General features: G+C 45.4%; 1 protein-coding gene and 1 long non-coding RNA gene across 2 annotated transcripts in view; one reads left to right on the top strand and one right to left on the bottom strand.

The window, feature by feature from the left end:
• The window catches only part of LOC310745585, a 106,309-nt gene that overhangs the window by 71,488 nt on the left and 13,678 nt on the right, over nucleotides 1–21,143 (bottom strand). Inside the window, exon 2 of the long non-coding RNA XR_014540185.1 lies at nucleotides 8,183–8,247. This is a non-coding gene — a long non-coding RNA (uncharacterized lncRNA). The remainder of the gene's footprint in view (nucleotides 1–8,182; nucleotides 8,248–21,143) is intronic.
• The window catches only part of LOC310745569 (uncharacterized protein), a 109,096-nt gene continuing 107,807 nt past the window's right edge, over nucleotides 19,855–21,143 (top strand). Inside the window, exon 1 of the mRNA XM_083578387.1 lies at nucleotides 19,855–20,555. Within this exon, the coding sequence (XP_083434513.1) occupies nucleotides 20,539–20,555 (17 nt within the window). The 5' untranslated portion in view covers nucleotides 19,855–20,538. The remainder of the gene's footprint in view (nucleotides 20,556–21,143) is intronic.

The following is a 21,143-nucleotide window of genomic DNA, read 5'->3' as shown; positions in this document are numbered from 1 at the left end:
TCCCGCTGAGCTGACTGCCACACACAGCACTGCAGCACCGCCACCTGCCGCACCGCTGCCTCGCACCGTGTATCCAGGCTTCAGCTCCGGGACACAAGGAACTCAGAATGGCAACCGACAGCAGCTTCTCGCCATTCAACCCAGCATCTGGAGACTGGGAAGCGTACGCCTCCCATTTCACCTTCCTCCTAGAAGCCAAAGGGGTCACCGATGAAGAAGACGCCAAGAAGAGGGCAATATTCTTCAGCGTCTGCGGAGAGGAGACGTTTGAAATCGCCCGGACTCTCCTTGCGCCTGAAGACGTTGCTACTGTTGCATACAAAACAATAATGGAACAGCTGAAGGGGCACTTTTCGCCACAGCCCTCAGTGGTGGCTGGTCGAAATGCCTTCTACGCAAAGCAGCAAGCCCCTGGGGAAACCATAACTGGGTTTGTGACCTCTCTCCGCCAAGCTGCCCGGTTCTGCAACTTCTCAGAGCTGGAGAACATGCTTCGGGACCACCTCGTCGGTGGCCTGAAGGATGAGAAGCTGCAACGACGCCTCTACGCTAAGAAGAACCTAACGTTCCAGGTCGCTCTGGAGGAGGCCCTGGCAACGGAAGCTGCCGAGAGGTCGACGCAAGAGGCACGGCCGAGCCAGCCGTCCCAACCGAGGGTCCACCACGAAGACCTCACCGACGACTCAGGATCCAACAGGGAGGAGGTGCACCGAGTACAGCAGCGCACTCAAGCCCACATACCACAGCTGCCTCGACGAGAAGGAGGGAACTGCGCAAGCTGTGGAGAAAGTCACGAGAGGAGGACCTGCCGTTTCCGCAACACAGAGTGCAGGCAGTGCAGAAAATTGGGACACATTGCCCAGGTGTGTCGGGCTCGGCCCACCCGACGCCAGGCATCAGATGACCAATCCAAGAGCCCCAGGTCCCGGGGCCCAACGCACCAAGGCAACTCGACGGAGCTCACGGACTTCCAGGTATACCAGTTGCCCCACCCCAACGTAGAGAAAATTTATGTAGAGGTACAGATAGAGGGGGCCCTATGCCGCATGGAGCTTGACACGGGTTCAACTCTATCCATAATCTCGGCAAGGACCTTAAGGAAACTATGTCCTACTGGGGGTCCCAAACTCAGGCCGGCCCCATTCACCCTCCGGGACTTCCAGAAACGTAAGGTCCCCACAATGGGGGTGGGGACCTTCAGGGTGCAATACCGAGGGCGGATGCGGCAACTGGACTTGCTTGTGGTCAAGGGCCCCTACATTAGCTTACTGGGATTGGCATGGTTTGGACCACTGGGGCTAGCCGTCACCGGGGTGAACCACACGAGCTTACAAGTGGACGTGGACGCCATATGCAAGGAATTTCCGGGGGTTTTCGATGGGAAATTGGGACAGTTTACGGGCCCCCCCCATTGCCCTACAGCTTGACCCCGCAGTACAACCGGTCAGGCTCAAGGCCCGCCGGGTCCCGTTCGCCCTGAAACCCCATATAGACGAGGAATTGGACCGACTCGTGGAGCAAGGAGTGCTGGAGCCGGTGCCTAATGCCCCCTGGGAAACCCCAATCGTCACACCCGTCAAGCCTAATGGTTCGGTCCGCATCTGCGCAGACTACAAATGTACCATAAACAAGGCCCTCATGGCCCATGCATACCCAGTGCCAGTGGTCAGCCATGTCCTTGCCACCCTGGCTGGGTCGAAATTTTTTGGCAAGCTGGACTTGGCCCAAGCATATCAACAGCTGCCAGTAGATGAGGCCACAGCAGAGGCACAGACGATTGTGACGCACAGAGGAGCGTTCAGGGTAAAGCGGCTGCAATTCGGTGTCAGCGTGGCACTAGGCATATTCCAGAATCTAATGGACTCTCTCCTTAAAGGGATTCCTGGTGTCACCCCCTTCTTCGATGATGTGTTGATTGCTGGGCCCACACCAGAGGAGTTTGAGGACCGCCTCCACACCGTTCTGCACCGTTTCCAGACGGCGGGTCTCAAGGTGAAGCGGGAAAAATGTCTACTAGGAGTGCCTCAGGTGGACTTTCTGGGATTTATGGTGGACGCAGAAGGGGTCCACCCGACTGGGGACAAGGTACGGGCCATTTGTGATGCCCCAGCACCCAAGAACAAGACTGAACTTCAGGCCTTTTTGGTACTATTGAACTTTTACCATTCCTTCCTTCCCCACAAGGCGGCAGTAGCGGAGCCCCTACACAGACTCCTGGACAAGCGGGCCCCTTGGGTGTGGGGCCAGCGCCAGGAGGCCGCATTCCAGGCAGTCAAGGACTTGCTTGTCTCAAACTCGGTCTTGGCACACTTCGACGAGAGGCTGCCGGTGGTGCTAGCATGCGACGCCTCGCCCTATGGCATTGGCGTTGTCCTGGGACACCAACTCCCGGATGGAAGAGAGGTACCGGTGGCATACTTTTCCCAGACACTCAACGCAACCGAGCGGAACTACTCGCAAATCGACAAGGAGGGTCTGGCAATCGTGAAGGGAGTAAAAAAATTCCATGATTTCTTGTACGAGCGGCCCTTCACCGTGGTGACTGACCACAAGCCGTTGCTTGGCTTGTTGGCCCCCGAAAAGCAGACCCCCCAAGTGCTGTCTCCTCGCGTCCTCAGGTGGTCAATTTTCCTTGCCAGCTACCAGTATGCACTGATTCACCGCCCTGGGAAGGCGATGGGCCATGCGGACGCCCTCAGCAGGCTACCACTACCGGAAACAGGCCCCGACCCAGCACCTGCACAAGAGGTTATGAGCCTGGAGCTGCTTCCCGACCGCCCCATTCAGGCACAAGAAGTTGCACACCATTCCAAGAAAGATAGGGTCATCTCCCGGGTCCTGGACTGGGTGTGGAGGGGATGGCCCAGCAGCAGCCCCGGGCCAGAATTCGCCGGCTACACAACCCGCAAACATGAACTGTCGGCCCACAACGGGTGCCTGTTATGGGGAAGCAGGGTCGTTGTTCCCCAGCCCCTCCGCAAAAGGGTCCTCACAGCCCTACACGAGACACACCCAGGGGTAGTAAGAATGAAGGCCCTTGCCAGGAGTTATGTGTGGTGGCCGGGGATCGACGGAGAGATAGAAGCCTGGGTCAAACACTGCCAGGCCTGCCAAGAATCCCGCCCAGATCCCCCAAGGGCCCCAGTCCAGTCCTGGGAGTCCGCCCGAGCACCATGGTCACGCCTGCATGTGGACTTCGCTGGCCCCTTTCAGGGGAAAACATTCTTCATAGTGGCGGACTCCTACACCAAATGGCTGGAAGTCGCACTGGTACCGTCCACTTCTATGTCCGCAGCCATCCGGGTACTACGCAGGCTGTTTGCAACCCACGGGCTCCCTGACACTCTCGTCTCAGACAACGGGACTGCATTTACGTCAGGAGAATTCCAAACCTTCACAGCGCAGAACGCCATCCACCACATCCGTTTGGCGCCATTCCACCCGGCCACCAATGGCCAAGCAGAACGCATGGTGCGGACCACCAAGGACACCCTTCGCCTCATGACGCAAGGGGATTGGGAGTACCGCCTTGCCACATTCCTTCTAGCACAGCACAGCACCCCCAGCTCAACAACTGGCCGGAGCCCCGCTGAACTACTAATGTGTCGGCGACTTGCAATCAGATTGGACCGCCTTCACCCCGATAGAGCTCAGGATGAGGTAGTGGTGGGGGAAGGCAGGAACCCCCGGACCTTCGAGGCCCAGGACCCAGTGTACGCAAAGAATTTTGGGGCAGGCCCTGCATGGGTACCCGCCACAGTCACCAGGGTCACGGGCCCCGTGTCGTACGAGGTGCTAACAGATGGGGGGCAATGCTGGTGCCGCCACTGCGACCAGATATGGCGACGATTCCCGGGAGAAAACCAGGAGGAGGAGGACAGGTCAGAGGAGTCCCAAGGGAACAGTGGGGCAGTGAGGCCCATAGAGCAGCAGGGGCAAGCAGGAGAGGCAGAATCAGTAAATACAGAGAGGTCCCGTGAGGCCGAAAGGACACCGGAACCAGAACCACGACTGAGCGAGCCGGTTGCGCCAGACCAAACAGCCCCATCACAGCCAGCATCCTTGGAACACGAGCCAGAACCTGAACCCCGGACCAGGGAACACCCCAGGCCGCAACGCACACGTAGGCCGCCGGCGTACCTCGAGGACTATGAATGCGACCTCCCGGGCAGGACTGGAACTTAGAGGGGAGGGGTGTTATGTACTGAGTTGAATAGGATCCAAACTGCAGCAGTCTGATTGGTCCTAGAACAATAGGATCCAAAAGGCAGCAGTCTGATTGGTCCTAGAACAATAGGATTCAGAATGCAGCAGTCTGATTGGTCCTAGAACAATGCAGCAGTATGATTGGTTGGCAGGAACCACCCAATCATGCTCCAGATAGAAGTGAATCCACAACCTGATTGGCTTACAGTAGAATTCCGGAATTAGCCAATCATGTGCAGCCCATTGTGTAAATAATATATATAAAGCAGATACTTTGAGGGGACTTTCATTTCATTCCTTCTCACCACTATGAGCTGAATAAAGAGCATGAAATCACTTTGCGACTCTGAGTATATTTCAGGTTCACACAACACAGGAACATGCCTGTGCAGAAGAATCATGCCAAGGGCCAATTTGCCCAAATCAACAAGACGGCGGGTCACCCAGTGGCTGCATTCAGGTGTCACAATAAACTATGGCCTGTCTTCAGTACTGTTTGTTGAAAGGACCACTAGGTACTGTGAATCAGAATCTTTTCCAGAAGTGTTCAATCGTGTTTTAAAAAAGGCATTTAAAAGCCAAACTGGTTCTGCTCATTTGAAGCGTTTCTTCCCCCTTTGAGACAAACACAAGAAAAAATCACAAAACCTAAGTCCTCTCAGAGGATCATTTTGCAAGTTTACCATGAAGTATTGTTGGTATTCTGGTTAAACAAAACACCGTATTGAAACATTCACTCTGTGTGTGTGTGTTTTTAATCAAAGTTTAAACATCAGAGGCAATGTCTCACTAGTTCAAGACGCAGGAGGAGGGAGCCACACACAACAAGAATGCTATCTGACAAAGAAATCTGTGAAGAGACTTAAAATGCTACATTTTAAAGCAAATAAGAACTGTGTAGACAAGCAATGGATTTCTGTCTTCCTTTGTTATATCAGCTTGTGGCACTATTTATGAAAAAGAACTTATTTGCATGTTATATAAAGAGTGGAGTTTGCTCCAATGTTAAAATCACTTGCTACTACTTAAACATAAAAAACAATGTCTCTCTCTACTCCCAAGAACTGCTAATTCAAATCACTCTTGTGCAAGTACTTGTCTTGGTGACACTTCAGTATATTCCATTCCACTCTTCTTTCTCCCAGCGTAAAGTAACAAGAGCTGAAACCAAACACAACAATCCCTTTCTATCTGTGTAATAGACCTTTGTGGTATAGGGTGTTAATCTCCAATTTTCTCTGTAAAGCATTTATTATTATGGTTAGTAATCCTCTACTAATATCTACAATCCTATACACGACGACATTTGTGTATATTCCAGCTACAAAGGTTACAGATAGGGAAAAAGACTCACTGTTTCAAGTAACACCTTCAGCAGCTAATGAGTTAAAGATGATAAACGATATTAACAAAGGAAAGAGGATCTTTCCTTTGTTTCCTATAGAAGGTAGGTTTACAGCAAAAGGTGTCTCAACAGGCATAATGAGAATTTCCCAGATGTATTTATTCTTCTGCTTCCTTAAAAAAAAGAAAACCACACACTTGGCAAGAATACCAAGAGATACAGGCACCACCACTTCACTGAATTTAGAATTCTGTTTTGTAAATTTCTCCCCTTAAATCTTAGGTTTGAGAATATATGTCTGTGTGTATATATGTATGTATGTATGTATATATATATATATATATATATATGAATCTGTACGCCATTTTGTACTTGCTTAAAACATAAATATCCCCAAATCAGAGAAGTACATAGAATTGTATCCTGCCTGCAGAGCAGGTGGTGCCACAACAGACAAGTAAAATTTTAAAAAATATATAATCGCAAGTTTTAGTAGTTTTGACATTGTGTTAAGACTTCAGCAATCCATTTTGCAGCCTTCCTTGTCTGAATTGGTATGTATGTGAATTCAGAGTAAGGTTTAAAGTTATTCGTTTTGCATAAAATAAAACCAAGATTTTCATAGAGCAATCACTAGTTGTTTAGAGTCTCCCCTTATTCTGAGGAGCAGTAAGTTGGACCTTTGCAAATGCAATCATTCCATTGGAAACAATAGGATAATTCTAGGGGGTAAAGAATTAGTCATGGCAACTGAAGAACTAACTTTAGCCTTCCCGTTTTTAAAATAAAACCCACAGATCTGAGTAGCAAAGTTGATAAACTATTTTCACCCTATATAAGCCCTGCTGTGGAATTCATCAATAAATTGAAGCACTGACTTCACCCACTATGATAAAGGAAAATAACCTATATTATTATACTCTGCTGTTTTGTCACCCTGACAAATCTAATTTTTAACTTTCATTATCCATGCAAATCCAGCCTAATGCAACAGAAGGTTCCCAATAAAAATGGTACATGATTATGAATCGGTGTTCAATGCAGTCATCAACAAAACTCATAAAACAGAATTTCTTTACCATTTTAAAACAGGTGAATATTATTGCCGAACTTACATATCTGTCAAAAATACATCTCTATTACAATACCACCCATGTATTTTTAGAAGTCCAAGTTGTATTTTGACCTCAGTTTTTTCTTCAAAAATATTAATACATCTCTCTTGTCCCTTTGTTATACCCTTAGACTTGAATTAACCTACGGGGATGTTACGGACATGAATGCATGCATATGGTAGACTTTGCAAATTAAACAAAGCAAGCTCAGTTTTGAGAGATCAGAACTCCCCCATGCTTAAGAAAAATGGAGAAGTCTGCAGATTTTAAAAAATATAAAATGTTTGTCAAAATAAAGAATACATTTGTTACTGATGATACAGGCTATTTTTAAAAATTATTTTAATGGGACACTTTTTACATTGGGACAGTTTGTATGCATCAGTGCTTATGGGGATAGGAGGAATATGGATGAAGAATGAACAAAAAGCCACAATGGCTTTTTTTAAAAAAAACTTACTGTCCAAGAACATGATTATAGTTCCAGTTTGCTGTAATTTACAGACAAGGTGATGCATACATACACACACACAAAATTCCTGTATCTCCTAAAGAAAATGGAGAAATCCACCATCTCCTTATTATTTCTTGCTACCCGATGCACAATATACATCCCAAGAACTCGATGCAAGCTGAGATTGCATTAAGACAAGAGGAGAGAGCGAATGCAGCCTGGTTTCCCTTTCCACATTATTTGCAACAATGTTTAGCAACCCATATAATACGGGAAATTACTCTTCTCGTTCCAGACAAGTTATGCTATTTGCCCTGCACAGCTCAGAACTTCCAGTACTATTCTGTTGCTGCAGGGGACTGAATGAGTGATGGAAGGCAGTGGCAGTGTTTTAAAACATGTCTCTTGACAATCTCTCCGGAAATGCATTCCTCTGCATTATACTGCGAGCGCACAAGACAATGCTGCAACCCAGCTGTGTCCAACTACAGACATTTACATCTGCTGTTTTGCCTTACACCGAGCCTAGCCCCCTGAAATCATGCAAATCACACGGCTGCTTTACATAGCATATTAGAAATCAGCGCACACGGAACAAAAGCTTTTGTTTAGGCAGGTGGGTGATTGCACGATCCCAGGAAGTGCAAAGATACAATGGAACGTTTCCTTTCGGAACTTTCTTTTTTAAAAAAGGCAGCCTGCTGTCATTCCCCTAACCCTAAGCAGCTAAAAGAGGTGGGGAATCCGTTCTATACGTTCTTTCCAAAGGCCCCTGTCAATTCAGAACAGCTGTCAGGAACAGAGCAGATTCAAACTGAAACACCGGGTCTTGTTTGGAAAAAGAAGACGACGAAGCGGGGTGGGGGGGTGGGGGGTGGGCCGGCGGAGGAGCAGGAGGAGGAGGAGAGAAATAAGGCTATCTCCATTTTCAGGCTTACTTACAGCATTGTGTTGAATGACACAGGACGGGACAGGTTTTCCAAGGGGCTTTATATCTCGTCTCCGGTAAGATGCATGCACAACACAGCAGTATTCCAAGTCGGCAACAAGGAAGGCGCTTACCTTTCCAACACGTTAACAAAAGGAGAAGCCGCTCTACCGTTCAGTTTCCCCCGACACGGATGCCTCTGCAAAGAAAAGGAAAAGAGGGGAATAGGTCAGCTTGGGAGCTGTGCAGAGGCACTACCAATCTGTGCTGGCACCCATCTCCTACTCTTTCTCTCTCTCTCTCTCCCTCTCTCTCTCTCCCCACTCTCTCTCTCTCCCCACCTCTGCATCACAGCAGGCTACTGTAGCCAGGAGACAGAGGTGCTTAAATTAGAAAACCACTGCCAGAGGAAATAAACAGGAACCACAGCGACCCCCTCGACCCCAGCAGCCATCAAATCCGGGAAGATACAGTGCACATCTGTTTCACGAGGCCCCTTGGGATCGCCAACTCCAGCTACTTACCCTGTCTGCATTATTAATAGATGTTAATGGCTCCATTATATTGGAAAGAAAGCCTTTTGCTTTCCTATCATATGGAAGCGCAAAGGAGTTTAGTTTTTGTTTTTTTTAAAAAACGAAAAACCACAAGATAGCAGGCAACTGCCTCCATGGTCCCTGGGCTGGCAGAACAGCCACGTTTCTCCACCCCTTCCACCATATGCATATCCGCTGCTGGGACCCCACCCTTCAATATACCAATGTGAGTCGCAGAAATTGATTCAGGGCAGCAAACGATTGCAGTAACGGAAAAGAAGTGCAGCAGAGACGTCCAGCCACAGGGCTACTTCCCAAATAAAAGAACATTTAAAAAATGATTATTATGGTTGGAAATGTTCATTTGGAACATCTTTTCTACCTTATGTAAAACGATGCATAGAATCAAGAATTAAAATAATCCATGGCGTATTCGAAGGATCCGCATGCTACTTAAATGGAGTGGCCGGAAATTATGTGTCTTCTGTGGCAGAGACAGTATATTTAGGATTTGGGGTGGGGGGAAGACTTCAGCCCTCTGATTTGTGAAAGAATGAGATAATAAAGTATGCTGAAGGGCTAGGCAGTGAATAATAATAATAATAATAATAATAATAATAATAATAATATATCTGGGTTTCCTAAGGAAGTGGCATGCCCCCTCGAGGTATTGTGTAGGACAAGCACACTTTAAAGTGGTCAACAGACACAAGCACCGAGATATCGATCCGTTTTTAAAACCAGATCTTCCTAGCAAATGTTGCTGAAGCTACCACCAAGGAATAGAGAGAACTAAAGGGTTTCCAAACACCCTTTCGATAGCAGTACATGGGAGGATGTGTACTTGTCAATATACTACTACATGTTCCTTGGAGTTTGCATCAATAATACAGCTCAACTGAATGGGGATCTATGAAAGAGAGAGAATCGCAGCTACAGTGCAAGATATTTCACAATAGTGTCTACTCATTAAATATCTGTACATGTGTGCATCTCTCTCCTGTCTCTCTAGTGTCACGTTAAATGATTCCCAGCTAAATTTAGCTTTCAGCCCAGGGAATGGCAGCAAAAAAGGCTCTTTTGTCCAATGCAGAAAAGGCGAATGTTGAAGTTTAACTGATTTTGTTTGCTGCTTAAATTAAAATATACAGTGCTACATATTCTTATAGACTATGCACGGGTGCTTTTTCATGGCCATGTAGAAGGCCTTGGAATAAGCCAGCAAGGCAGGATTTTCTCTGTTCCTGATGCAAGATGCAGCTGTTTGCTTACTTCTGACAAATACATGAGAAGTGTCATTAATTCATCTGAGACAAATGCAAAGCAATTGGCTTTGTTGCCCATTGCCTCTATACAGATTTTTTTTAATGAGACGGGCACTGCAAGCGTTCTGCAGAAATGAAAAAACACAGAGATCGACTGTATTAACCGTGTCGCAGACAGACAGACTCAGCACGACAGTCTTCATCTCCCTCTCTAATTATTTATCTAGATAAAGCTTGACTGCTGGAAAATTAGCTCTTGACAGGAGGTAACTGATCTGAAAGGTTGCTTTTTTGACTACGAAATTGTGAACAGCCACTGCTGCGGAGGCCAGCGAGTCACGGCAAGGGCCAGTGTAAGATTCAATTGAAAAACTGGTCTGTCTTCATTCATCTCCAGAAAGGGAACCAGGAGCGATGAAAAATTGGGGAAATACCTGCACTCAAAAGAATTTCAAAAGCACGGAATCTGGCTATTTGCACAGGATTCACAGAGAACAGGAGAAACACCCTGTTCGTTTCTTATTGTAATGGGTTGTGTACGTGTTTCAATTTGCTTTGCGCAAACAAAGACTTTGTAATCCCGATTTACGCAGGGACTTAAAAAAAAAGACAGAAAGAAAAAGCCTGCAGTGATTCCACCGTGAATATTTACTATGTTCTTTTGCATGGATTTTGTTCACAAGATAGATCTAAAACAAGGGTTAAATTCTAATGCAGGCTAATAAAAGGAAGAAGAAAGTAGATTCAAGGAGGGAGGTTTACTTGTCTAGACCTCCAGCTATAAGGGGGGGAAAATCTAATTTCCAATTTTCAGATTTGACAAAAATGTATGACTACAATCCATTCCCCCCACATCCAATAGCCCTCAGTTCCCATCTATTCACTTTTCACACATGGGCGTAGCCGGGATTTTTTTTGGGGGGGCACGCTTTTGTTGAGGGGGAGAACCTCATTTGTATTGATTTTCACTGATTATGGGGGGGGCAGCTGCCTCCTCGCCCCCCTTGGCTACACACGTTTTCACACTATTCCAGCAAAGCAGTCCCACCCAACACAACCCCCTCCATCGGGTGAATGCTAGAATTTGTATGCACTGTACACATCTATACTACAGAAAAATGACAACGCTTGGACCTGATACACCAAGTTTTTGGGACAATAAAGTGTTAAAAACTGCAGTAATTTAACAGTAAATCAAAGTAGCCAATTATAAACAACAATGAAACAAAATAGGGTTTTAAAAAAAGCAAACTTGCAGCTTATACACTAGTGGATTCCACGTATCCGGAGCTGTAGTGGAACCACTGGCAATTACTACATTTTCCAGGTTTACTTCTTCAAATACGACCGAAAACCAAGTTTTCACTGCATTTTTATACCAAATCCCAGATCAGGCTAGTTAGCAAAGCCACCTGCTTTACCTGACTGCAGAACAAAGAGCATTTTTCTTCTCCCATCATCTGGTTCCTAAGCCACACCCTTTCGTCCATACAAAGCAAAGGCTCCTTTTCATTCCGAGCTGCCTTTTGCATCAATGGCACCGTGAATTTTTCACAATAATTTTGCAATAGTAATTAAAAACCCCCAACAACATTTCCAGGAAGGACAGAAGACTTGCGGTTAAAATTCTGTCCAGGTGCAAAATGCAAGGAAACGGCATGGAAATGGCGTCAGGTGCACAATTTCACATTTTGTGTTTGTGTGTCACTACCAACCTGCATGGAAGCTTATGGCTTTATAGAAGCTTACAGCTGTGTGCAAAAAGCCTGATCCTGAAATACTAGCATTATGAATGGCCAGGAATGATGGGAGTTGTAGTCCAGCAAATGAATGGTAGGGAGCCACTGCACACCTTAATTTATTTACAGACAAAACGATTGCCAAAGCAGGTTTCCAGAGACCACTATGGGCTTGGATGATCATTCAGTTTAGCTCTCTGGACAATCTGATCAAATATGATGGCTAAACACACTGGCAGGGCACAAGGATGGGTCATGGCCTAGTGCACCATCCCCACAAAACTTTAATGTGAGCCAAGGTCTCTAACGAGACAGATGATGCAGACTGGCTCTACCTGTCGATATTCACCCTAAAAGTTACGCTGCGCTACAAAGGACTGTGTAGAACTCTACAGGATGTGGTATTAGTGTGTGAAAACAGTCAAGATCCAAGAGTCCCCAGGCACGATGCACCTCCAGAGGATGGAGACCTCAAGCGCCATTCTGGCACTTGGGCATCTTCACTGGGTTGCAAGTGGCTGATAGCCAGGTGCAAAATGCACCCGGCGCCTGGCAAATTTCAAATGCAGGCTGCAAGAGAAGTTTCACCTGAAGCTGAGTTGTGCAAACAGGCCTGTGAGATGATTCCACATACCCAGCAATTCAATTATGGAGGCTTACTGGAAACATGATGGTGCAGAAGCTCAATCCAGGTTCAGCCAGTTAACATCTTGGTACAGAGGGACTGCAACATGCACCCTTCCAAGCAGAGAATAACCATCCAGGAAAGTGGACAGGTGGCAGCTCTCAAACTGATGAAAGCCATAAGGCTCCCAGACTGCACCTTTACTGCTGAATCAGGAGGCGGCAACGAAGCATCCTGGCCATTTTTATCCACTCTGCTCCCCAAGTCCTGCTCACTGCAACAGACAGGAGAGGAAGAGGACAAAGGGGTTCAGGGCAAGCCTCCACCAATGGCCGTGACTGGCTGGGGGGCCCAACAGTGACTACCAATTCCTTTTTGGCAGCCACCTGTCTCTAGTTACTTAGCACTTTAATACAGTGGTACCTTGGTTCTCAAACACCTTGGTTCTCAAACACTTTGGTTCCCAAACGCCGAGAACCCAGAAGTGTTCCAGTTTTTGAAAGTTTTTCGGAAGCCGAACATCTGATGCAGCTGTTGGCTATTGTTTCTGGGGTGCCAGCACCAATCAGAAGCTGTGCTTTGGTTTTCGAACATTTCACAAGTCAAACAGACTTCTGTTTGGTGCTTTTGTTTTTGCTATTTAATTTACGTTTTTGTTTTTGAGGCTTTTTTGGTTAATTTGTTTTTGTGACTGAGTGGAATCTAGTTCAGCTACTGACTGATTGTGTGACTGCAGAAATGGATAAAAGCCCCCATCCAAACAATGACTATCAGTGCAGGGAAGAAAAATAAATAAATTTTCATTTTTATCCTCTACAATATTGTCTTTTTTTATAGTACAGTACATTGATTATTGCTTTCATTTTATGGATCAATGGTCTCGTTAGATAGTAAAATTCATGTTAAATTGCTCTTTTAGGGGTTGTTTTTAAAAGTCTGGAATGGATTAATTCATTTTGAATTACTTTCTATGGGAAAGCACATCTTGGTTTTGGAAAGCTTTGGTTTTGGAACGGACTTCCGGAACGGATTAAGTTTGAGAACCAAGGAACCACTGTACCGATTAGTTTCTGGGCCCCATTTAAAGTGCTGGTGCTGACCTATAAAACCTTTCATGGCTCAGGAGCTCAATATCTTAAGAGCCGCCTCTCCCCATACAAACCGGCCAGGACACTGCACTTGTCATTCAAGGCCCTTCCCTATGTCCCTCCCGCCCTCCTCAAGAGGTTCAGAGGGTGACAACACAAGAATGGGTGGTTCCCCATCTGTGGAAGGCTCTCCCCAAAGTGGCTTGTCTGGCACCATCATTACATGTCTTTAGGTGCCAGATGAAAACATTCCTCCTCACCCAGACCTTTGGCCATTAAATAATCTATGCCCCGTTAAATGTGAGGGGGGGACGATTATTTCATTATTATACAGTGGTACCTCTGGTTACGAACTGAATTTGTTCCGGAGGTCCGTTCTTAAGCTGAAACCGTTCTTATCCTGAGGCGCCCTTTCGCTAATGGGGCCTCTGGCGCACGATTTCCGTTCGCATCCTTGGGCAAAGTTTGCAACTAGGAGCAGCTACTTCCAGGTTAGTGGAGCTCGTAACTTGAAGCGTTCATAACCAGAGGTACCACTGAACTGTGTATTATTATGCTTTGTATTATGTTTTTATTATTACGCTGTATAAACTACATTCTTAATGTTGTACACCACCATGGGATCCTTGGATAAAGGGTGGTATATAAATTGAAATAAGGACGACGACAATGACAATAATAATATCATCTCCCTTCCTGGGTGCTCATTGCAAAGCAGAAAACATCCAAGGCGGGAGATGCCTTTCACTTCATGCTGGACAGGATGAACAACCAACACGTCTCTCCCAAATTATTGAATACGTGCAGAAAGCTTGAGAAAGGGTCAGCTTTTTACTCCAAGGCTCCGAGACACTTGAAGCAGCAGGAGAAACTCTCTGCATCTCTAAATCCCAGCACGAACTGAGAGACGCCTCTCCTTTCTACATGCCAGTGAAGATATAGTGTCTATAGCAACAGTAAATGCTGAGTTACCAAAGCCAGTTAAAGTTTGTAGAAGCTGAGTGAGAGAAGTTCTAGTGCTTTGTGTCTTTAGTCACTAGGAAATTTAAAAGTGTAGAATAGTTTCCCAAACTTGGGTCTCCAGCTGTTTTTGGACTACAATTCCCATCATCCCTGACCACTGTTCCAGCTAGCTAGGGATGATGGGAGTTGTAGTCCAAAAACAGCTGGAGACCCAAGTTTGGGAAACCCTGGTATAGAAGATAATCCTCCAGTTGCAACCTAAGAGCCCCCAGAAGGTGCAAAAAAACCACCTCTGAGTTTATTATGTACAGCCACACCTCACTTAATTGCGCTTTGATTTCTTGCACTTCATGAATATTGCTCCTTACGAGGACGCGGGTGGAGCTGCAGGCAGCCTAGCTGCTTCCAGGGGAAGGAAGTCCCCCTCTGCTGCCACCCATCTTCTGACCACAGGACTGGAGCCGGCTGATGCTGGAGTCAGGTTCTTCCCCCTCCTGCCCCTGCAGCCAGGAGGCGCCTGGCTTAACAGACTACAGTATAGTGTAAACGTAACTTTTATATGCACCGAAAAAATGGTGTGACTTGCTTATTGTGATATTCACTTTTATTGCAGTGGTCTAGAACAGAACCTGCAAATGATGTAATGGTGGTATTTTACTTCTACTAAGCAGGCAATAATGTATAGGACAAGTACAAATACCTGCTGGAAATGTAAAGAAAAAGAAGGTTCCTTTTACCATATGTGGTGGACCTGTAAGATGGTAAAAGCTTTCTGGGAGATGATATATAATGAAATGAAAAAAAAAATGTTTAAAATAACTTTTGTTAAAAAAACCCCAGAAGCTTTTTTAATAGGAATTACAGGTACTGACATCCCAACGGAACGGCCGCTTGGATGCTATTAGCCCAGAGATGAAAAGAAGACAAAGTTCCTATCAGAGAAGAATGGCAAACCAAGCTGATGGACTATGCCGAAATGGCAAAGCTGACTGGAAAACTCAGGAACCAAGAGGATAAAAACTTTACAAAAGAATAGGAAAAATTTGTGAGTTATCTAAGAGACCACTGTAAGCAGATGGAAACACTGGCAGGATTTTGATTTCACTTGTGGTGTAACAATTACCATGGACAAGATGGATTAATATAAAAGTTAAGAGTTTGGAAGAAGACGCAGTTTTAAATGTTTAAAACGGGGCGGGGGGGCGGAGTCCTGAGATTCAGAGAATTCTCTGTATATGGTTATAAATTTGGATTTTTATAACTTTGTACAGTGGTACTTCGGTTTATGAACTTAATCTGTTCCGGAAGTCTGTTCTGGAACTGAAACCATTCTTAAACTGAGGCGCACTTTCCCTAATGAAGCCTCCCACCACTGGTGCCCTTCCACCGTTTGGCTTCCGTTTGTAGACCGAGGTAAAGTTTGCAAACCTGGACACTACTTCCGGTTTTGCGGAGTTCGTAAACCAAATCGTTCATAAGCAGGACTGTTCTTAAACCGAGGTACCACTGTATTGGAAAAAAAATAATTCTAAAATAAAATAGAACAAAACCTGCAAAATCTCCAAGGTCTGCCTATATTCCATTCTTCATCCTCTCTACTGTAGCCCAGTGTTAGAGCATCTGCGCTACATGCAGAAGGTCTTGGGTTCAACTCCCGGCATCTACAGGTAGTACTAGGAATGCTCTTCCACCATCTGAGACTCTGCAGAGCCACTACTAGTAGCTGCCTTTTACTTGACTCAGTAAAAGGCAGCTTCCTATGTTCCTCTGAGCCTGGCTTCAGCTGGGGAGGGCAGGATATAAATAAATTATTATTATTATTATTATTATTATTATTATTATTATTATTATTATTATTACTACTACTCATCCCCAAATCCAAAGAATCCAACAGCACCTACCGTAAATATAATTTGGGTTCCCTTCCCCCTCTACAATTCTACAATTCTATGATTTCGATTCTTGGATTTGGGGGGTGAGTACAAAGACAGGAAGAAGAAAAAAATATGTGTTAGTAGGATTTCCCCTTTGGGGGAGAATAATATGGCAGAATAATATAAGTGAACCTCAACTGCAATGGAGAAAGTGACTCAGGGTGGGGGGTGTTAACTATTCCTTTGATCTTCAACTTGCAATTGTTTGCTTAAAGCGATGGGAAGTATTTGCCGCTGGTCCTTTGTTGCACTGTTAGTGAGTAATACTGAATTAAGGGAAGATAAATGGCTAGACCCCTTTTCTAAATTTCAGAAACAATTTTTTGTGCAAAGTGTTCAATATTCAGAAGCATTTTCTGGGAGAACAGCATTGAGTAGATCTCTCTGGCAGCTGTTAGCCCTACATGGATGGAGTGCCAGATAAAAAATGCAGCACTGCAGACTGGATATCAATACTGTACCAGAATTCAGTACAGTGGTACCTCGGGTTAAGTACTTAATTCGTTCCGGAGGTCCGTACTTAACCTGAAACTGTTAAGCACCACTTTAGCTAATGGGGTCTCCTGCTGCTGCCACGCCGCTGGAGCACGATTTCTGTTCTCATCCTGAAGCAAAGTTCTTAACCCGAGGTACTATTTCTGGGTTAGCGGAGTCTGTAACCTGAAGCATATGTAACCCGAGGTACCACTGTATCAGGAGTGAAGAGAAAGTACACTGGAAGTAAAAGTAGGGGGTGTTGACCTGCAAAGCACAAAGATCTGTAAAGAATCCCAAGTATTTGTAAGTATTGTATTAATTCCATACACACATAGCGTTGGATCCAGACTTAACTTATCCTTTAGAGCAGGCCTACTGAAATCAGTAGGATTTAAGTTAAATACAACTATCATTTGGTCAGCTTTTTATTACTGCATCTGAACTAAGAAATTTGTTTTTGGAGGTGCAAACAGCAACTTTCACCACTTTATTTTCAAACTATAGATGTATTTCACATTATTAGATCGCAACTAACTAATTGCCATGATTTCAGTCCGTCTTCTGTAAGACTGGACCCAACCCATCAGCAGAACTGATGGATTGCTTAACCATGTCCACTCAGAAGTCCTTCTTATTTAATTCAATGGGGCTTACACCCAGGTGAGGGGGGTCGAGAATGGAGACTATGAATGAATAAAGAGCAACGAAATTATCTACGTATATATATAACCATGTGATAAACTATCAATCAATCATTAGCAGGACAATGCAAGGAGAACCTTGCCCCCTTTCTGCACTGGATCTGAAATCCAGGGAAGCCGTGATCCATATTCACCCTGTGATTTACAAAATTAAAATTATAACAAACACTTTTTAAAAACCCACTGCTTTATGCAAGCCCTGTATATGCACAAGCAGAAAACTTGTACTTCAAATATTTAAGTACAAGGTAACAAGTACTTGCATGCATGCTTAAGTTTCTGAAACTCAGGAAGGGTGGGGAAAGTACTATTCACCCAGTGCTTTTCCAGCTGCATTGGCTTCCGGTGGAGTACAGGGTCAGATTTAAGGTGCTGGTTTTGACCTTTAAAGCCCTTCACGGCCCAGGACCCTCATACCTACGGGTATGCCCCACGGAGAACCTTAAGGTCCATATATAGCAACACCCTAGAGGACCCGGGCCCTAAGGAAGTTAGATTAGCCTCAACCAGAGCCAGGGCCTTCTCAACACTGGCTCCGGCCTGGTGGAACGCTCTGTCTCTTGAGACCAGGGCCCTGCGGGATCTGATCTCTTTCTGCAGGGCCTGTAAGACAGAGTTGTTCCACCTGGCCTTTGGCTTAGAATCAGTTTGATTTCCTCCTCCTCTTTCTTTTTCCTTTCTCCTCCTATGAAGAGATTGCACCCTAATGTTTAATGTTGTATCTTAATCTTTTAAATTGTATTTTAATCAACTTGTTTTTATTATTGGTTGTTAGCCGCCCTGAGCCTGGTCCTGGCTGGGGAGGCCGGGGTATAAATAAAAATTATTATTATTATTATTATTATATTATTATTATTATTATTATTACTACTACTACTACTACTAACTGAGGGGACAGGACAACAACACACATTCATATACATTCCCCACTGAGTGCCATCCACTAGTGTGGACATTGAGAGACTTCAGTTGAAGCGGCTCTTGTGTGGACAAATGTTCACAAAAGCACAACAGAACACTCTGGCGTACACACAGTCTCAGAGAAGATGCAATATGATGTCACAGCCAGGTTGGCCCATTCACATTTGAACATCATTGTGGTTAAATGGTGAAAATGCATGTGTGATCCAGACCAGAAATAATCAGGAATCAGCTCTGGAAAGTGTGAATTATAACAGAATTATGCCTCAGCACCTGTACACTTTTGACTCATACTATCCATACCTTTTCTACTGAGTTGACAGATATTGAGAATTACGGATTGTAGGTAAAGGACCCCTGGACGGTTAAGTCCAGTCAAAGGCGACTATGGGGTTGCAGTCCTCATCTCGCTTTCAGGCCAACCGAGCCGGCATTTGTCCACAGACAGCTTTCCGGGTCATGTGGCCAACATGACTAAACGCTTCTGGCGCAACGGGATACCGTGACAGAAGCCAGAGCACACGGAAACACAGTTTACCAATTACAGATTGTACCCTAAATGTTACCAAGAGACGGTCAGTCTGTAGCTGCTGGAGGAAGTAGGCCAGGCAATTACAAACAAATCCTTTTTTCAAGTTTCAGACAGGTGAACCGTGAAATGCTCCAAAGACCTGCATGGACACCTGTGCTATTTTAATATATCCAGTAGTTACTAGAAATCCACCTTATTTCAAGTTAATTTAAGAAATCTGGCACCGGGCCAGTCTTTGGGCCCTATTCTTCCATTCCTGCAGTGCATGACTCTTCCTGGTTTCTTGCCACCTCTTTCTCCACAGAGATGGGTCTCTTCCCTCCGTTCCTCAGGCTCCCCTCCTTTTCGCTCGCTGCCTATATTTCCTGTAGCCACCCTGCCTCCTGGGCTCTCTTCCCAGTCAGCTTTCTATCTGGCTTTTAGCAGACATCTGAAGGCAGCCCTGTTTAGGGAAGTTTGTAATGTCTGATGTTTTATCGCGTTTTTAATATTCTGTTGGGAGCCACCCAGACTGGCTGGGGAAACCCAGCCAAATGAGCGGGGTATAAATAATAATAATAATTTTTTATTATTATTATTATTATTATTATTATTATTATTATTAGCCTCCAGCTGCCTGGCGAAGTGTTCTTCATGGGCTCCCTCAGACGTCACTGGGTTGCCACGGCGACAGGCGGCAGAGGTGCTGCTACCTGCAGCAAGTGGCTGCAAGCCACTCAGAATGGTAATTACCCACAATGCCCTGCGAGAGCATTGCTCTAGAACATTCTGGGGGGCAAATGAATAATGGGGTGCTTCCTGACTGTCCCCTACAGCTGCTCCACAGGTCTGGATCCTAGAGACAGGAAGGGCCCAGAACAGGTGTCAATACCTGTGACTCCCGCTGGGGACCTGGCTGTAGATAGTAATAATAATAATAATCTTATTTTTTTACCCCGCCCATCTGGCTGGGTTGCCCAGCCACTCAGGCCTTCCTCAGAGCCCCCCGCCAATACTTCTAGTGTATCTTCTTTTCCATCACTAGGCCTGACGCCAAGTTCTTTCCAGTCAAACGGGCTTTGAATTCCCTCGCCACCAATGAGAGGAAGTCAAATTTGTCTGCTATAAGGAGCTGATAGGGAAAAGGTAAAGGACCCCTGGATTGTTAAGTCCAGTTAAAAGCGACTATGGGGTTGCGGCACTCATCTTGCTTTCAGGCTGAGGAAACCAGCGTTTGCCCTCAGACAGCTTTTTCAGGTTATGTGGCCAGCTGGACTAAACCGCTTCTGGCGCAATGGAACACCGTGACAGAAACCAGAGCACATGGAAATGCCATTTACCTTCCCGCCACAGCAGTACCTATGTATCTACCCGTGCTGGTAATGCGTTCGAACTGCTAGGTTGACAGGAGGGAGCCGACGCACCGCAGTAGAGCAATGATGTTTTGCACACCGATGGCGCCGCTATTTTCACGAAGCGTCTCAATGGGTTATGCAGATATGGCAAGCCCTAAGTAACTCTGAGGACTGAAGGCTAATTTCAGAGAGATGTGAAGCTTAAGGGAATTCACTCAAAAAAATAATTTTTAAAAACTGGAGTGGACAAGATTATATGCGTCATCCAGCAAGCTGTGAGCTAACCTGGCTGCAACTATTGGTGACCGCGCTGCTTCCAGTTTCACTTTGTAAAGTTCAAAGGGATGGGATCTTCAGTCAGGACGATGGGAAAATATGGAGTCTCCAAAACAGTGAGTGGCTACCTTAAAAAGGTGGGATGAGGCAGACTAAGATACAGCAATAATCAACATATATGTATATTATTATGTATATGGTGGAACTTTGAAGAACACTAGGAAGAGGCCACATAGTTAAAGAGCAGCATCAAATATATTTTACCCTGCAATGAAGAAGGACTAGTGGCAGCATATAACATGGCAGCAGTAATAGATCCATATATTTTCTACTTTAAAGAAAGGAAAAAAAGAAACATTGCTTCCCATATCACTCATTACTGGAACAAGAGGCTATCAGGGTCGATGGACTTAGGTTACAGCATCCCACATTATCAACTGTCTCTGACCCTATGACTGGCAGGAGAAGCTGCTGCCCAGTTGGCGTTGATCTGTGACAGGGCCTTCTTGGTGGCAGTTCCCTATTTGCACTGTTGACTTTCAGGAGGAATTTTAAAACATCCCGGTTCACTCAGACGGTTGATGGCTGAAAGACAGTGGCCATGGCAACCTTGAAATTAGCTTCTGTGAGGTTACAGAATGCTTTTTTAAATGCTTTCATAACTAGTTTTTATTTGTTTTAAATATATATATTTTAAGTGCAAA

This window comes from Podarcis filfolensis, assembly GCF_964270895.1.
Source record: "Podarcis filfolensis genome assembly, chromosome: 12".
Classification (NCBI taxonomy): domain Eukaryota; kingdom Metazoa; phylum Chordata; class Lepidosauria; order Squamata; family Lacertidae; genus Podarcis; species Podarcis filfolensis.
This window is presented reverse-complemented; position numbering and strand designations above follow the sequence as displayed.